A 13,636-nucleotide genomic window follows, 5' to 3' on the forward strand; every position below is an offset into this window, starting at 1 on the left:
GGGTGGTCATGTGTCCAGCTGAATCTTGAGGGTGTTGTGTTAGTCATGGGAAGAATAGGCATATGGACCCTTAGCAGCCAGGCACTGACTTACAGTGTATCCCCATGTTTGGTTTTACAAGGCAACACAAGATTGTTTTTCAGGATGGTTAACTCAACTTTCACCCACCAGCAGGCCATAAAATTTCCATTAATACACAGCAATACATATTGTCAACAATAACTGTTACTGACAGATGTTTTTCTTTAACATGTATGTCATTATGATCTAAAGTTACATTTTTGTGATTACTAATGAGGTTGAGTGTGTAGTGTCCAGTGGTATTTCTTTTCAGAAATAAACACCTGGTCTAAATTTTTCCCACTGTCCCCCCTTTTGGATTATTTCTCTTTTTTATTAATTTCTAGGAAGTTTTTAGATTTTTGAATAAAATTGTTGTGTTGTATGCATTGATGGTTTCATTTTGGCTTTCTTCTCTTCGCTGTAAATTTTTTGCTTCAAAGGAACACATTCTTCCCTTCTACTAGCAATCCTTTCTTATTGCTTTAACATCAGGTAAAATTAGAATCATGAAATTCATTTATTCACATAAAAAAATAAGTAATGTTTCAAGAAGTTGTGAATACTTTTTCTGTTGTATTTAGCAAAAAAATAGTGAAGAGAAATTCAATGTTTGAATCAACAGTTAAGACTTGAAAACTTGGGGCTCCTGGGTGGCTCAGTCAGTTAAGCATGCGACTTTGGCTCTGGTCATGATCTCGCTGTTCGTAGGTTCGAGCTCCGCGTTGGGCTCCGTGCTGACAGCTCAGAGCCTGGAGACTGCTTCGGATTCTGTGTCTCCCTCTCTCTCTGCCCCTCCTACGCTTATGCTTTCTCTCTGTCTCTCAGAAACTGAATAAATGTTAAAGATTAAAAAAAAAGACTTGAAAATTTGAACTATAAGGGTTATGCTGTGGAGTACAAGGGCAATAACATTATAATTTGATTCATTTTTTTTCTAGGTAGATGTAGGTCACTCAAATATCTTTATTATCCTCTCTAGCTAAGTTAGAATTAAAGTAAGTAAATCATGTATTATTAGAAATGAGAATAATGGTAATTAACTCATAGTGGTTTTGTAACATACATAAACTAGGTAAAATGCTTAGCATGGTGTAGGGATTATTGGTAAACTAATGGTAGTGTTTATTACTCTTATCATTATCATTATCAATGTTGTCATCTGGAAATATTTGAATAAATATAAAGGAATATTTGTACAAATTATTATTTGCAGTTATTATCCTCTCCAAGTGGTAAGAATATAAGTGTTGGAGTTTTGAACACATTTTCATAATGGAATAAACACAAACCATACATCTGGGAATACTTAAAGCTGTCGGTATGATGAACAGGTCATGTTTCCAGTTCAGTTTATAGGTAAAAATGTGGCCAAATTTGTATGTAAAGTGTGCAATTTCTGATTTAATGAGAAAACTAGAAATTATCCTTTGAATCCATATGCTGACTTATCAGTCTCTTTATGGCATTCCTAATGTCTTTATTTCTCAGTGTGTAAATGGCTGGATTCAGGAGAGGTGTGATTACTGTGTAAAACACAGCAAGAAACTTGTCCACCCAAGTGATGCTAAGTGGCCACAGATAGATGAAGATGCAGGGTCCAAAGAACAGCAGCACCACTGTGATGTGGGCGGTACAGGTAGACAGTGCCTTTGATGCTCCATTCTTAGAGTGAAGGCGCACTGTTACTAGGATATAGGTGTAGGAGATGAGTAGGATAATGAAGCAAGTTGTTGCCAAGACCCCGCTGTCAGCATTTATCAATATTCCTAGAGTATGTGTGTCCATGCAGGCCAATTTGATCACCAAAGGGATATCACAGAAAAAACTGTCCACTGTTCTGGGTCCACAGAAGGGCAGATCTAAAATCATAGCTAGTTGGCTCATGGCATGCACAAAGCCAATGACCCATGATATCAAAACCAGCCAGATGCACTTTTGTCTGTCCATGATGCTGGAATAATGGAGTGGCTTGCAGATGGCCACATAACGGTCATAGGCCATTGTCACGAGTAGCACCATCTCACTCCCTCCAAAAAAATGCACACAGAGGATCTGGCTCATGCAGCCACCGAAGGAAATGGTCTTGTTATCCTTTAGGAAGTCTATGGTCAGTTTAGGGGTAGTTACTGAGGAAAGGCAGAAGTCCACAAATGAGAGATTGGCTAAGAGGAAGTACATCGGGGAACGGAGATGAGGGTCAGTGATGAATAAGAACACGACAAGGAGGTTGCCCACAACTGTCATCAGGTAAAGCATGGAAAATGGCAGTAAGAGGAAGTTCTGGAGCTCTCTTGAATTACAAAGTCCACGAAAAATAAACTCAGACACCACAGACTGGTTAGCTTCCTCCATTTAGTACGTTGTGTTCTCATGTGACCCAAAGGAAGAACTAAGAACTTCTAGAATGGAAAGAAAAATGTAATTAATGCTCAGGTGCTGGAGAGCAGATAAATAGTACTCATGTCAATAATTCAAATCATACCATTGTACAAAAGCTCAAAATGGGGGTGCCTGGGTGCCTCAGTCGGTTAAGTGTCCGACTTTGGCTCAGGTCATGATCTCACAGTTCATGAGTTCGAGCCCCGCGTCGGGCTCTGTGCTGACAGCTCAGAGCCTGGAGCCTGCTTCACATTCTGTGTCTCCCTCTCTCTCTGCCCCTTCCCTGCTCATGCTCTGTCTCTCTCTGTCTCAAAAATAAATAAACAGTAAAAAAATTTTTTTATATTAAAAAAAGCTCAAAATGGAAAATAAAGTTTTTGTGAATTTATAAGTAGGCACAGTCTGATGGCCCAGAAGGAGAGCTAAGTATAGAAGTGTAGGTCAAAAGCCTTACCTAGCTTAAGTATAGTTGTTATGGGAATAAAAAATGAATATTCTGGTTAAAAATTTCAATAGTAATATATTGGGTAAATAATTTCTCCAAGGCTTGAATGTGCCTCTTCTGCAGGAAAATGAGTAGCTTTAAATATATTCAGAAGTTATTTCCCAGAATCCGGGAAATAATCAAATGCTACATTTCTGACACAAAACTTGCTTTCCAGAAACAAATATTGCTTTGTGAAAATGTGTTAGCAGACTGAACCGATTATTTCACTGACTCTGGGAAAAACCGTTCATCAAATGACTTGAGAAAAGATAGTTGTGTTTCCAAAGAGACCCCAGTTACTGACTGTGCGTTCCTAGTATCCAGTATTTCCCTGCATTTGGAATCTTCCCGTGGAAGAATATGACCACAAACTCCTGTTTCCCTTGGCCTGAGTAACATTAACATGCCTTGATGGTCCCTGGTTCTCGGTTCTCATTGGTAACAGAGATTTCTTTTTTGAGGCTGTCCTAAATGAAGGATATATGAAAGCTACTTTTACTCCTGACTGTTCTTCAGGAGAAAATATAAATTCTAAGTTCGTTTGTATGTAAACTCTTCATTTCTATTGTTTAACTTGAGCTCTGTGGAAATACGTATGTTTACTTTTTCTGTAAGCCAGGAGGCCAAGGTCTTTTTTCATTTTTCCTTCTCTTTTTCCATTTCTTCTTTGGTTTCTCTTCATTTCTCCATCTTTCTCATAACCTATTTTTTTTTAAAAGTTCAGATTATAAAAGCGACAAACTAGCTCGAATTATATAGCACATCTATGTTAAGCACCTTGAAAACAGTTATCTATCTTATTTATTCATGTGTTTGTATTCCTTCTGCCGAGCTTAAAGCATTTTGCATTTCCACCAGCAATGTATGAATTACCTGTGTTTTCACAGGCTTTGTGATGTTATTGTCATATGATGATGAGAAATGGCAAGTGTATGTGGTTTTAATTTCTTATTGTGATTTTAAGTATTTTCTCCATTTTGAAGGATGGTTTGCCTTTCTTTTTATTTCGGTTTTTTTCTGTTTTACTTTTTCCTATTAGGTTTTGTTTTTTCTCCTTCTAAGTATTTTTCCACAAAAAGTAAGACTTTATTAAAAAAATCAACACGTGCTTATGATGTCCTTGTTAATATCATCTCACTATTGAATTCTAATTATTTATGTTAATGTCCTTTAATATATTTTTTGGTTAGAATACTTCACATAAACCTCACAAACTATGTACATACATACCCAAATTATCTATTTTCCAAGTTGAAAAATAAAAAGTAAAAAAAAAACACTAGAATATAAACAGGTCTTTGTGACTCCAAAGCTTCCAATAGAATTTTCCTGCTAGAAATGGCACCTGGTTGAAACCTTGATTTTGACAAGACTAAAAAAATAAATAAAATTTCTTAAATTTTTTTTTTTAGAAGATAAGTAAGACAGGGGAGCCTGGATGTCTCAGTAGGTTAAGTGTGCAGCTTAAGCTCAGGTCATGGTCTCGTGGTCTGGTCCATGGGTTTGAGCCCCACATGGGGGCTCTGTATTGACAGCTCAGCCTGGAGCCTGCTTCAGATCTGTGTCTTCCTCTCTCTTTCTTTCTCACTGCCCCTCCCCCACTCATGCTTTGTCTCTGTCTCTCTCTCAAAAATAAATAAACATAAAAAAAGTCTTCTGAAATAAGACTTTTTGTTCTATGAAGAGGTAACAGAGACACAAATAAATGTAAATGGCTAGTAACAATAGGAATGAGATACACAGGTTCACATTAAAATCTATTCAGTTTCATTGTTTTGAATTTTAGGTACTTTGCCCTACAGTTTGTTTTTTTTTTTTAGTTTTTTTATTTTTATTTTTTTTAATATATGAAATTTATTGTCAAATTGGTTTCCATACAACACCCAGTGCTCATCCCAAAAGTTGCCCTCCTCTATACCCATCACCCACCCTCCCCTCCTTCCCACCCCCCATCAACCCTCAGTTTGTTCTCAGTTTTTAAGAGTCTCTTATGCTTTGGCTCTCTCCCACTCTAACCTCTTTTTTTTTTTTTTTTCCTTCCCCACCCCCATGGGTTTCTGTTAAGTTTCTCAGGATCCACATAAGAGTGAAACCATACAGTTTTTGACTGAAGCATTTCTCCATTTGCTACTTTGATCAGGGGTAAAACAAGTAAAATCCAAAAGGAATTAGAAAATGTCAGGATAGGTTGGACGGTTTTTGAGAACCAATCTTCCCTAACCTGGGCATCTCACAGCATTTAAGGTCATAGAAAGGCAATGCTGTTGTTAGTATTTGAAATGCTGTTAGGAAATCGGAAGTCCCAGGGATTTGTTGGGAGAGAAAACCCATAATCTTTCCCAGAAGACATGAACCAAATAACACATTCAGAACTCTAAGCTCTATAGATAGGTATGGAAAAAAAAATGCTTTAGGGAAAAAAAAAGAATTTAGTCTTAACCTGTGGGGAAGACATTAAAAGTGTGAGTTCAAACATCAGTTATCTGGGATATACTTACACTACACAGATCACCTCTGAAACCAGTTTCTTTGCTGCTTACTGAGAGGGCTGACTCCAGAGTCTGCTTTAGGTGAAATGAATTCCAAGTAATTTTCTGCCATGAGCATTATTGGAGGGACTGTGTCCTCCTCAGTGTGCCAAGTGTGCACTATGAAGAGTAGCCTGTGAGCTTGGAGGCTTTCCATCTCTATCTCTGTGTTTTAAGTAGAGCCACATATTTGGAAAGGTTTTCCCTGTCATGCTCTTGGGGGATCCTTAGCTTCCAAGTTTCCCTGAGGAAAAGCTGGGCGTTGAGGGCATCATGCAATAAAAATCCACCCTTTTCAAAGTAGATTCAAGTTAGTCTAGTTAAATACAAGTGAAAGTATAAGAGAAAGGCGTTTCAAGCCTTTGATTTCTTTGTGTATTTTGAGGATATAACTTTATTTCTTTTGCCTGTATCTACCATGACATAAAGGGAACTAAGATATTGGTACCAATCCCAGCAGAAGTTAGATGATTTACATAGATGGGCAGGTGACAGCTAGCTCGTCTTTGGCACATTGCAACTAGGCTCATGATTTAAGGGCCTACTTGAACCTCGCTTCTTGGATTTCAGAGAAATGTTAGGTCTCAACCTTCATGGTACTTTCTTGTGCAGAGTCATGTATATTAGCAGTTTGAGTGTAAACCATATGATAGGCATTTCTCTAAGTGATGAAAAGATAATGAAAGGATACTTTTTTTTAAAAGACATTTATTCAGCATCATGATCAGACTATTACATTTAGCAATCAACAGCATGGGAGTTAAAAAAAAATCTACATTACAACCCTTTGTTGGAATGCTTTACACTTTCTTCAGAGCAGAACAAAAATAATCTGTTGTACAATTAGTCACAAATACAGTTCTCCAGTTTTTTGTGCATACACATGTCTAAAACATGTCTTCTTTGAAGCAGCTAGGCCCTGCCACCAGTGTGCTTGGCTGCGTTCACAAATCTGTTGTAACCTGTAGCTTCCCTGTCACTTCTCTGGCTCTCCTCCCTTGCTAAGCTTTCTTTCCTGGCAGTAATTAAAACTTTCTACCACCTCCATAGCTACTGCCGCTGCTGGATCTGCCATAGCCACCTTAGTTTCATGGTTTGGCAAAGTATTGACCTCCACTACCATAGGGGCCAGAGCTTCTGCCTCCAGAATTTGAAGATTGATTGTAGTAATCGCCAAAATCATTGTAGCTTCCACCACTTCCAAAGTTGCTTCCATTGTTACCAAATCCATTACAGCCATCCCCACTGCCACCATATTCACCACCACCTCAACTACCACCAAAGCCACCTTGCCCACTGAAGTTTCCTCCATGGCCAAAGTTGTCATTCCCACCAAAAACACCTCCACGACCACCACCGAAGTTTCCAGAACCGCTTCAACCTCTTTGGCTGGAGGAAGCACTAGCCATCTCTTACTTAGATGAAACTTTCCTTACTTTACGGTTGTGGCCATTCACAGTATGGTATTTTTTGAATGACGATCTTGTCTACAGAGTCATGGTCATCAAATGTTACAAAAGCAAAGCCTCTCTTTTTGCCACTGCCTCGGTCAGTCATGATTTCAATCACTTCAGTTTTCCCGTACTGTTCAAAATAATCTCTTAGATGATGTTCTTTAGTGTCTTCTTTAATGCCACCGACAAAAATCTTTTCCACAGTTAAGTGGGGACTAGGTGTTTGAGAAGCTTCTCTCGAGACAGCCTCTTTGGTTCTACAGCTCTTCCATCCAACCTTGTGTGGCCTTGCACTCATGGCTGCATCTGTGTCTTCCACAGTGGCCTACGTGACAAACCCAAAGCCTCTGGAGCGCTTGGTGTTTGGGTCTGTCATGGCCACACAGTCCGTGAGCATTCCCCATTGCTCAGAGTGGCTCCTCAGGCTCTCATCCATTGTTTCAAAGCTCAATCCTCTGATGAAAAGCTTCCGCGGCTTTTCAGGCTCTTTGGGAAACTCTGACTGAGACATGAGGGCGGTGGGAGGGAGACTTTCATGTTGCTTACTTGGCAGGTCCACCGGCAGAAAGCCTGAGAGGATACTTTTTAATTCACTCCGTTATTAGCGAAATAATACATGAATGCAGTCTAACCTTATAGCATTTAAACTATTAATAATAGATTTATTTGGAGCAAATATTGAAGGCTCTCTTCATCTGTCCTCTCCCAACTCAGCCACTCTCAGAGGTAACGACTATCATTCCTGCAGGGCATCCTTCTGGTACTGTTCCCATCAGTAAAAATGAGTGTAATTATGTCTTTAGAGAATTTAGTTCTTTATTTTTCTTTTGTATTTGTTTGCAGTGACGATTTTAAATACATTAGATGTGAAAGGGTCTTAATAAAATTCTCCATTTCTTTCTTTTCTCTTATCCTTTACTGGCCCTGCTTCTGCCCTTCCTCTTTGCTGTCTCATTTTCTCCCTCTCAGATTTCATCTGTTTCATGTCCAAATCTCAAAACCTTTAATTTATTTGTCCTGTGAGCTATTTTGTACCCTGAGGCCTAGAATCCAGAACTATCTCAGCCTGAGAACAGAAGGATTCAATGCCTAGTCACTTGCTTATGTGTGACAACTCACTTTCCAGGCACCATCTCGTACCATTATGATAACACACAATCCATTTACAGAGGAGAAAACAGGCGAAAAGAGGCTAAGTGACTTTCCCAAACCTTACAGCTGTGACGTGAAAGACCAATGAGAGGTACCCTCTGGGGAAGGATGCTGGTTCAGGGGTGAGTTTGAGGAAGTACACAATTACTGTAAAACTTGAAAAAAAGTAAAAACTCTTGCAATGCAATAAAGTATTTCTTTCATTTTATAAATGTTTTTGTTATTTTTAGTTTTTCACACACATACACACATGTACATTTTACATATAGCAAAATTAAATCTTTTAAGTATTCCGTTCTGTAGTTACACATACATGTATGTTTTTGAAGTTTTTATTTGAATTCCACTTATTTAACGTACAGCGTAATAATAGTTTCAGTTGTACAACATAGTGATTCAACACTTCCATACAACAGCCAGTGCTCTTCACGACCAGTGCCCTCCTTAATGCCTATCACCTATTTAACTCATCCCCCCACCCACCTCCCCTCCAGCATGTCCCAGTGTGTTCTCTGTATTTAAGTCTGGCTTATCACGACCAGTGCTGTCTTTAATTCCCATCACCTATTTCTTCCATCCACCCACCGACATCCCCTCTGGTAACCATCAGTTTGTTCTCTATAGTTAAGACTCTGTTTCTTGGTTTACCTCTTTTTCTCTCTTTTTCACCGCCGTGCTCCTTTGTTTCATTTCTAAAATGCCACGTATCAGTGAAATCATATGGTATTTGTATTGCTCTAACTCATTCCGCTTAGCATAATACTCTCTAGTTTCATCCATGTTGTTGCAAATGGCAAGGTTTTATATTTTTATGGCTGAGTAATATTCCATTGCATATATATATGCATCACATCTTTTTTTTTTCTCCCCTCAATGCTAAGATTAGGGCTAGGGTTAGGTGCTAGGTTAAGGTATTGGCCTGGCATCCTGTAGTTCAGAGAACTATCCAAAGACTAAAACACCAGACTTCTGCCAGAGTGTGAATAGACATGTAGCCACCTATGGAGCTGTGTCAGTGAGGGGATTTGGGGCCCTAGATATACCTTAAGACATTCAAGAGTTCCCTCTTTTTATCTGTACTTCCACACCCATTTTCAGAAGTATTACCAATTCTTAAATGTTTGGGGACTTCCCAACAATAACTAGGCTGCTTCTCTGCTTTCATACATATATATTTGGGCAACCACATCACACCCAAGATGTACTACAGTCTCATTTCATGTCAACTTTTCCTGTGGTCCTTTGAATCAACCACACACCATTCCCTTGTCTCAGGAAACTGCTGATCTCTTTTCTGTCCCTATAGTTTCATTTTATGAAGGACCATAAAAATGGAATCATATATTATGTTACCTTTTGAGCCTTACTTCTCATTGCACTTGAGATTCATCCATTTTGATGCATGTATTAGTAGTTTCTTTTCATTGGTAAGTCATATTTCATTGTATAGATGTACCAAGTTTATTTATCTCTGTTCCACTTTAGGATATTAGGGTTGTTTCCAGTTTCCAGTGATTAAGAGTAAAGCTGTGTGAATATTCTTTTTTGTTTGTTTGTGTTTAAATTTTTTTTATTTTTTATTTTTTAATTTACATCCAAGTTAGTTTGCATATAGTGCTATAATGATTTCAGGAGTAGATTCCAATGATTCATCCCCTATGTATAACACCCAGTGCTCATCCCAACAAGTGTCCTCCCTAGTGGCCCTTACCCATTTAGCCAATCCCTCCTACCTACAACCCCTCCAGCAACCCTCAGTTTTTTCTTGTATTTAAGAGTCATGTTTTGTCCCCCTCCTTTTTTTTATTATTGTTTTTGCTTCCCTTCCCTTATGTTCATCTGTTCTGTGTCTTAAAGTCCTCATATGAGTGAAGTCATATGATTTTTGTCTTTCTCTGACTAATTTCACTTAGCATAATACCCTCTAGTTCCATCCACATAGTTGCAAATGGCAAGATTTCATTCTATTTGATTGCTGAGTAATACTCCGTTGTATGTATATACCACATCTTCTTTATCCATTCATCCATCGATGGACATTTGGACTCTTTCCATACTTTGGGTGTTGTTGATAGTGCTTCTATAAACGTGGGGGTGCATGTGTCCCTTTGAAACAGCGTACCTGTATCCCTTAGATAAATACCTAGGAGTGCAATTGCTGAGTCATAGGGTAGTTCTATTTTTAATTTTTAGAGAACCTCTATACTGTTTTCCAGAGTGGCTGCACCAGTTTGCATTCCCACCAGCAGTGCAAAAGAGATCCTCTTTCTCTGCATCCTCGCCAACATCTGTTTTTGCCTGAGTTGTTCATGTTAGCCATTCTGATGGGTGTGAGGTGGTATCCCATTGTGGTTTTAATTTGTATTTCCCAGATGATAAGTGATGTTGAGCATTTTTTCATGTTGTCTGTTAGCCACCTGCACATCTTCTTTGGAAAGGTGTCTATTCATATCTTTTGTCCATTTCTTCACTGGATTATTTGTTTTTTGGGTGTGTTGAGTAAGATAAGTTCTTTATAGATTTTGGATACTAACCCTTGATCTGATATGTCGTTTGCAAATATCTTCTCCCATTCTGTTGGTTGCCTTTTAGTTTTTCTGATTGTTTTCTTCGCTGTGCAGAAGCTTTTTATTTTGATGAGGCCCCAATCGTTCATTTTTCTAAGTTTATATTAATTAATGGATATGGTATGGGTGGTGGAATTCATATTCTTAGGGCTAAAGTGAGGGCTAGGATTGGTGCAATAATAAATATGGGTATTGATGATGTTAGTGATTATAATGGTTCTATAATGAATAGCTTGAGAGAATCTGTGATAGATAGATGGCCCTCATGGGGGCAATGATGTTTGGTCCTTTCTGAAGTTGTATGTAGGCTAATACTTTTCACTCAATTAGTGTGAGGAATGTTACAGCAAGTATCATAGGTATAATTAATGACAGAATAATAATTATGAACAGGCTGTTAGGAAGAGGAATTAAATCTGTGGCAATAAAAGTGTACGTTTTATGCGGTTACTGGGCTCTGCCACCTTAACAAGCTATTCTTTGGCAGGGTTAGGTATAAATTGATTAGATTAGTATTATCTCACCTATTAGTATGAAGACACTTTTGTAATGTAGCCCTTATTTCTCTTGTAATTTCCAACTGGGAGAAATGTAGAACAGATAGAAACTGACCTAGGTTACTCACATCTGAACTCAGATCACATAGTACTTTAATTGTTGGACAAACCAACTGTTAATAGTGGTTATACCAGGGGCACCTGGGTGGCTCAGTTGGTTGGGTGTCCGACTTCGGTTCAGGTCATGATCTCATGGCTTGTGAATTTGAGCCTGGAGTCCATCTCAGAGCCTGGAGCCTGCTGCAGATTCTGTGTCTCCTTCTCTCTCTGCCTCTTCCCCATTCACATTCTGTCTCTCTCTCTCTCAAAAATAAATAAACACTAAAAAAAATCATGGTTACACCATTGCGATGTTTTGACCCAAGACTGAAATCGTAAACCTTATGGTCTCTATGAAGCTTAGAATAGGATAGTGCTGTTATCCCTAGGGTAACTTAATCTGTTGATCAATGTTTTGGATCAGTAAGTGATAAAATATTTTGACTGGTTGGTCCAGATTTTGATTAGTTGGAGTTTATTTTTTTATCTTTGGTCACGTCAAAGAAAATTGTTAGTCCATTTACAGTTTCATTATCGTTTAAATTTGGTTAAATTTTTTTGTTCATTTTTGGACTGATTAATTAAGCTCCTTGTCTTCTTGTCTCATTTTGTCATTTCTGCCTCTTTACAGGAAGGCCATTTTCACTGATTAAAAGTAAGAGTAAGTAAAACCTTATGTGGCCACTCATACAAGTCCTTTTTTTCTGAACAAATGATTATGCTGCCTTTGCGCAGACAGGATACTGCAGCCATTAAATAGATTTCACTGGGCGGGCAGTGCTCCTAATATTAGAAATGCTAGAGAAGATGTTTTGGTAAAAAGGAGATGTTTGTGTTTGCTGAGTTTATTTATTTATTTTTTTTTTAATTTTTTTTTTTAACGTTTATTTATTTTTGAGACAGAGAGACAGAGCATGAATGGGGGAGGGTCAGAGAGAGGGAGACACAGAATCTGAAACAGGCTCCAGGCTCTGAGCTGTCAGCACAGAGCCCGACGCGGGGCTCGAACTCACGGACTGTGAGATCATGACCTGAGCCGAAGTCAGACGCTCAACCGACCGAACCACCCAGGCGCCCCAAGTTTATGTTTTAAAATCTTTTCTTGGGGCGCCTGGGTGGCTCGGTCGGTTAAGCGGCCGACTTCAGCTCAAGTCACGGTCTCGCGGTCCGTGAGTTTGAGCCCCGCGTCGGGCTCTGTGCTGACAGCTCAGAGCCTGGAGCCTGTTTCAGATTCTGTGTCTCCCTCTCTCTCTCTGCCCCTCCCCTGTTCATGCTCTGTCTCTCTCTGTCTCAAAAATAAATAAACGTTAAAAAAAAAATAAAAAAAAAATAAAAAAAAATCTTTTCTTAAATGCATACCTGTGTTGGTTTACAATTAATTTAATAAGTAATGAATTATTGGGTAAAATTTATTTTATTGTTAACTGTCACTGATTATCCATTCTGATATAAGCTTATGCAAGGAGAAATAATTCATGTTATTCAAATGAACAGACTTTGTTCTATTAATTAATATATTAATCCAGTATTAGGTTAGTAGTTGGTCTTTAGTATTGGAATTTCGATAAATATATTGTTGGCCTCGCGTACTTTAATTGGTGGTTATCTAGGCCAACTATGGCCTGTTCATACTAACTCTCTAAGGAAGGTTATATCCTGTATCTAAAGGCTGTACCTTTTTATTTTTAATTTTAATTTAATTTAATTTTTTAAATGTTTATTCATTTTTTTTTTGAGAGAGAGTGAGTGCATGCAAATGGGGTGGGGGCGGGGGTGGGGAAGGGAGAGAGGGAGACACAGAATCTGAAGCAGGCTCCAGGCTTTTAGCTGTCAGCACAGAACCTGATGCAGGGCTTAAACTCATGAACCATGAGATCATGACCTGAGCCAAAGCTGGATGTTTAACTGACTGAGCCATCTAGGCGCTCTTTATTTTTTAATTAAAAAAAAATTTTTTTATAGTTTATTCATTTTTGAGAGAGAGAGAGGGAGAGAGAGTTTGCACATGTGTGAGCAAGGAGAAGGAGAGAGAGAATCCCAAGCAAGCTCCAGGCTGTTAACACTGAACCCTACAGTGGGAGAGAGAGGGGGCTTAATCTCATGAACTTCGAGTTAATGACCTGAGGTGAAATCAAGAGTTGGATGCTTAACTGATTGAACCACCCAGGAGCCTCTAGGCTGTATCTTTTTAGATTAGTATTTAAATTTATGTTGAAATTTTTATTTTTTACGATCAGTTTAAAAGTGAACTAAAATTCTGTTTTGGATGACTAGCCTCACTAAGGTTTTCACCTCTACCTATAAATTTATTTTGCTACATAGGTGAGTTTGTTCTTTAAGACTGTTACTAGGTAGCTTGTCTGGTTCAGCGAGGTTAAATTCTTTTTAATTGTTCTAGGTAAATCATTAT

General features: G+C 38.4%; 1 protein-coding gene and 1 pseudogene across 1 annotated transcript; both read right to left on the reverse strand.

Moving 5' to 3' along the window:
* Positions 1 to 1,476: 1,476 nt before the first annotated feature.
* Positions 1,477 to 2,415, reverse strand: LOC131518179 (olfactory receptor 4K3-like). Its single transcript, XM_058740773.1, has one exon. The coding sequence runs from the start codon at positions 2,413 to 2,415 to the stop codon at positions 1,477 to 1,479; it is 939 nt and encodes a 312-aa protein (XP_058596756.1).
* Positions 2,416 to 6,403: 3,988 nt separating this feature from the next.
* LOC131518180 (heterogeneous nuclear ribonucleoprotein A1-like) lies at positions 6,404 to 7,422 on the reverse strand (annotated as a pseudogene).
* Between the last annotated feature and the right edge of the window lie 6,214 nt (positions 7,423 to 13,636).

This window comes from Neofelis nebulosa, chromosome 7 (genome assembly GCF_028018385.1).
Source record: "Neofelis nebulosa isolate mNeoNeb1 chromosome 7, mNeoNeb1.pri, whole genome shotgun sequence".
In the NCBI taxonomy this organism is placed as follows: Eukaryota; Metazoa; Chordata; class Mammalia; order Carnivora; family Felidae; genus Neofelis; species Neofelis nebulosa.

Coding starts and splice junctions, on each gene's coding strand:
- LOC131518179 (XM_058740773.1), bottom strand. CDS start 2,415: ATGGAGGAAGCTAACCAGTCTGTGGTGTCTGAGTTTATTTTTCGTGGA.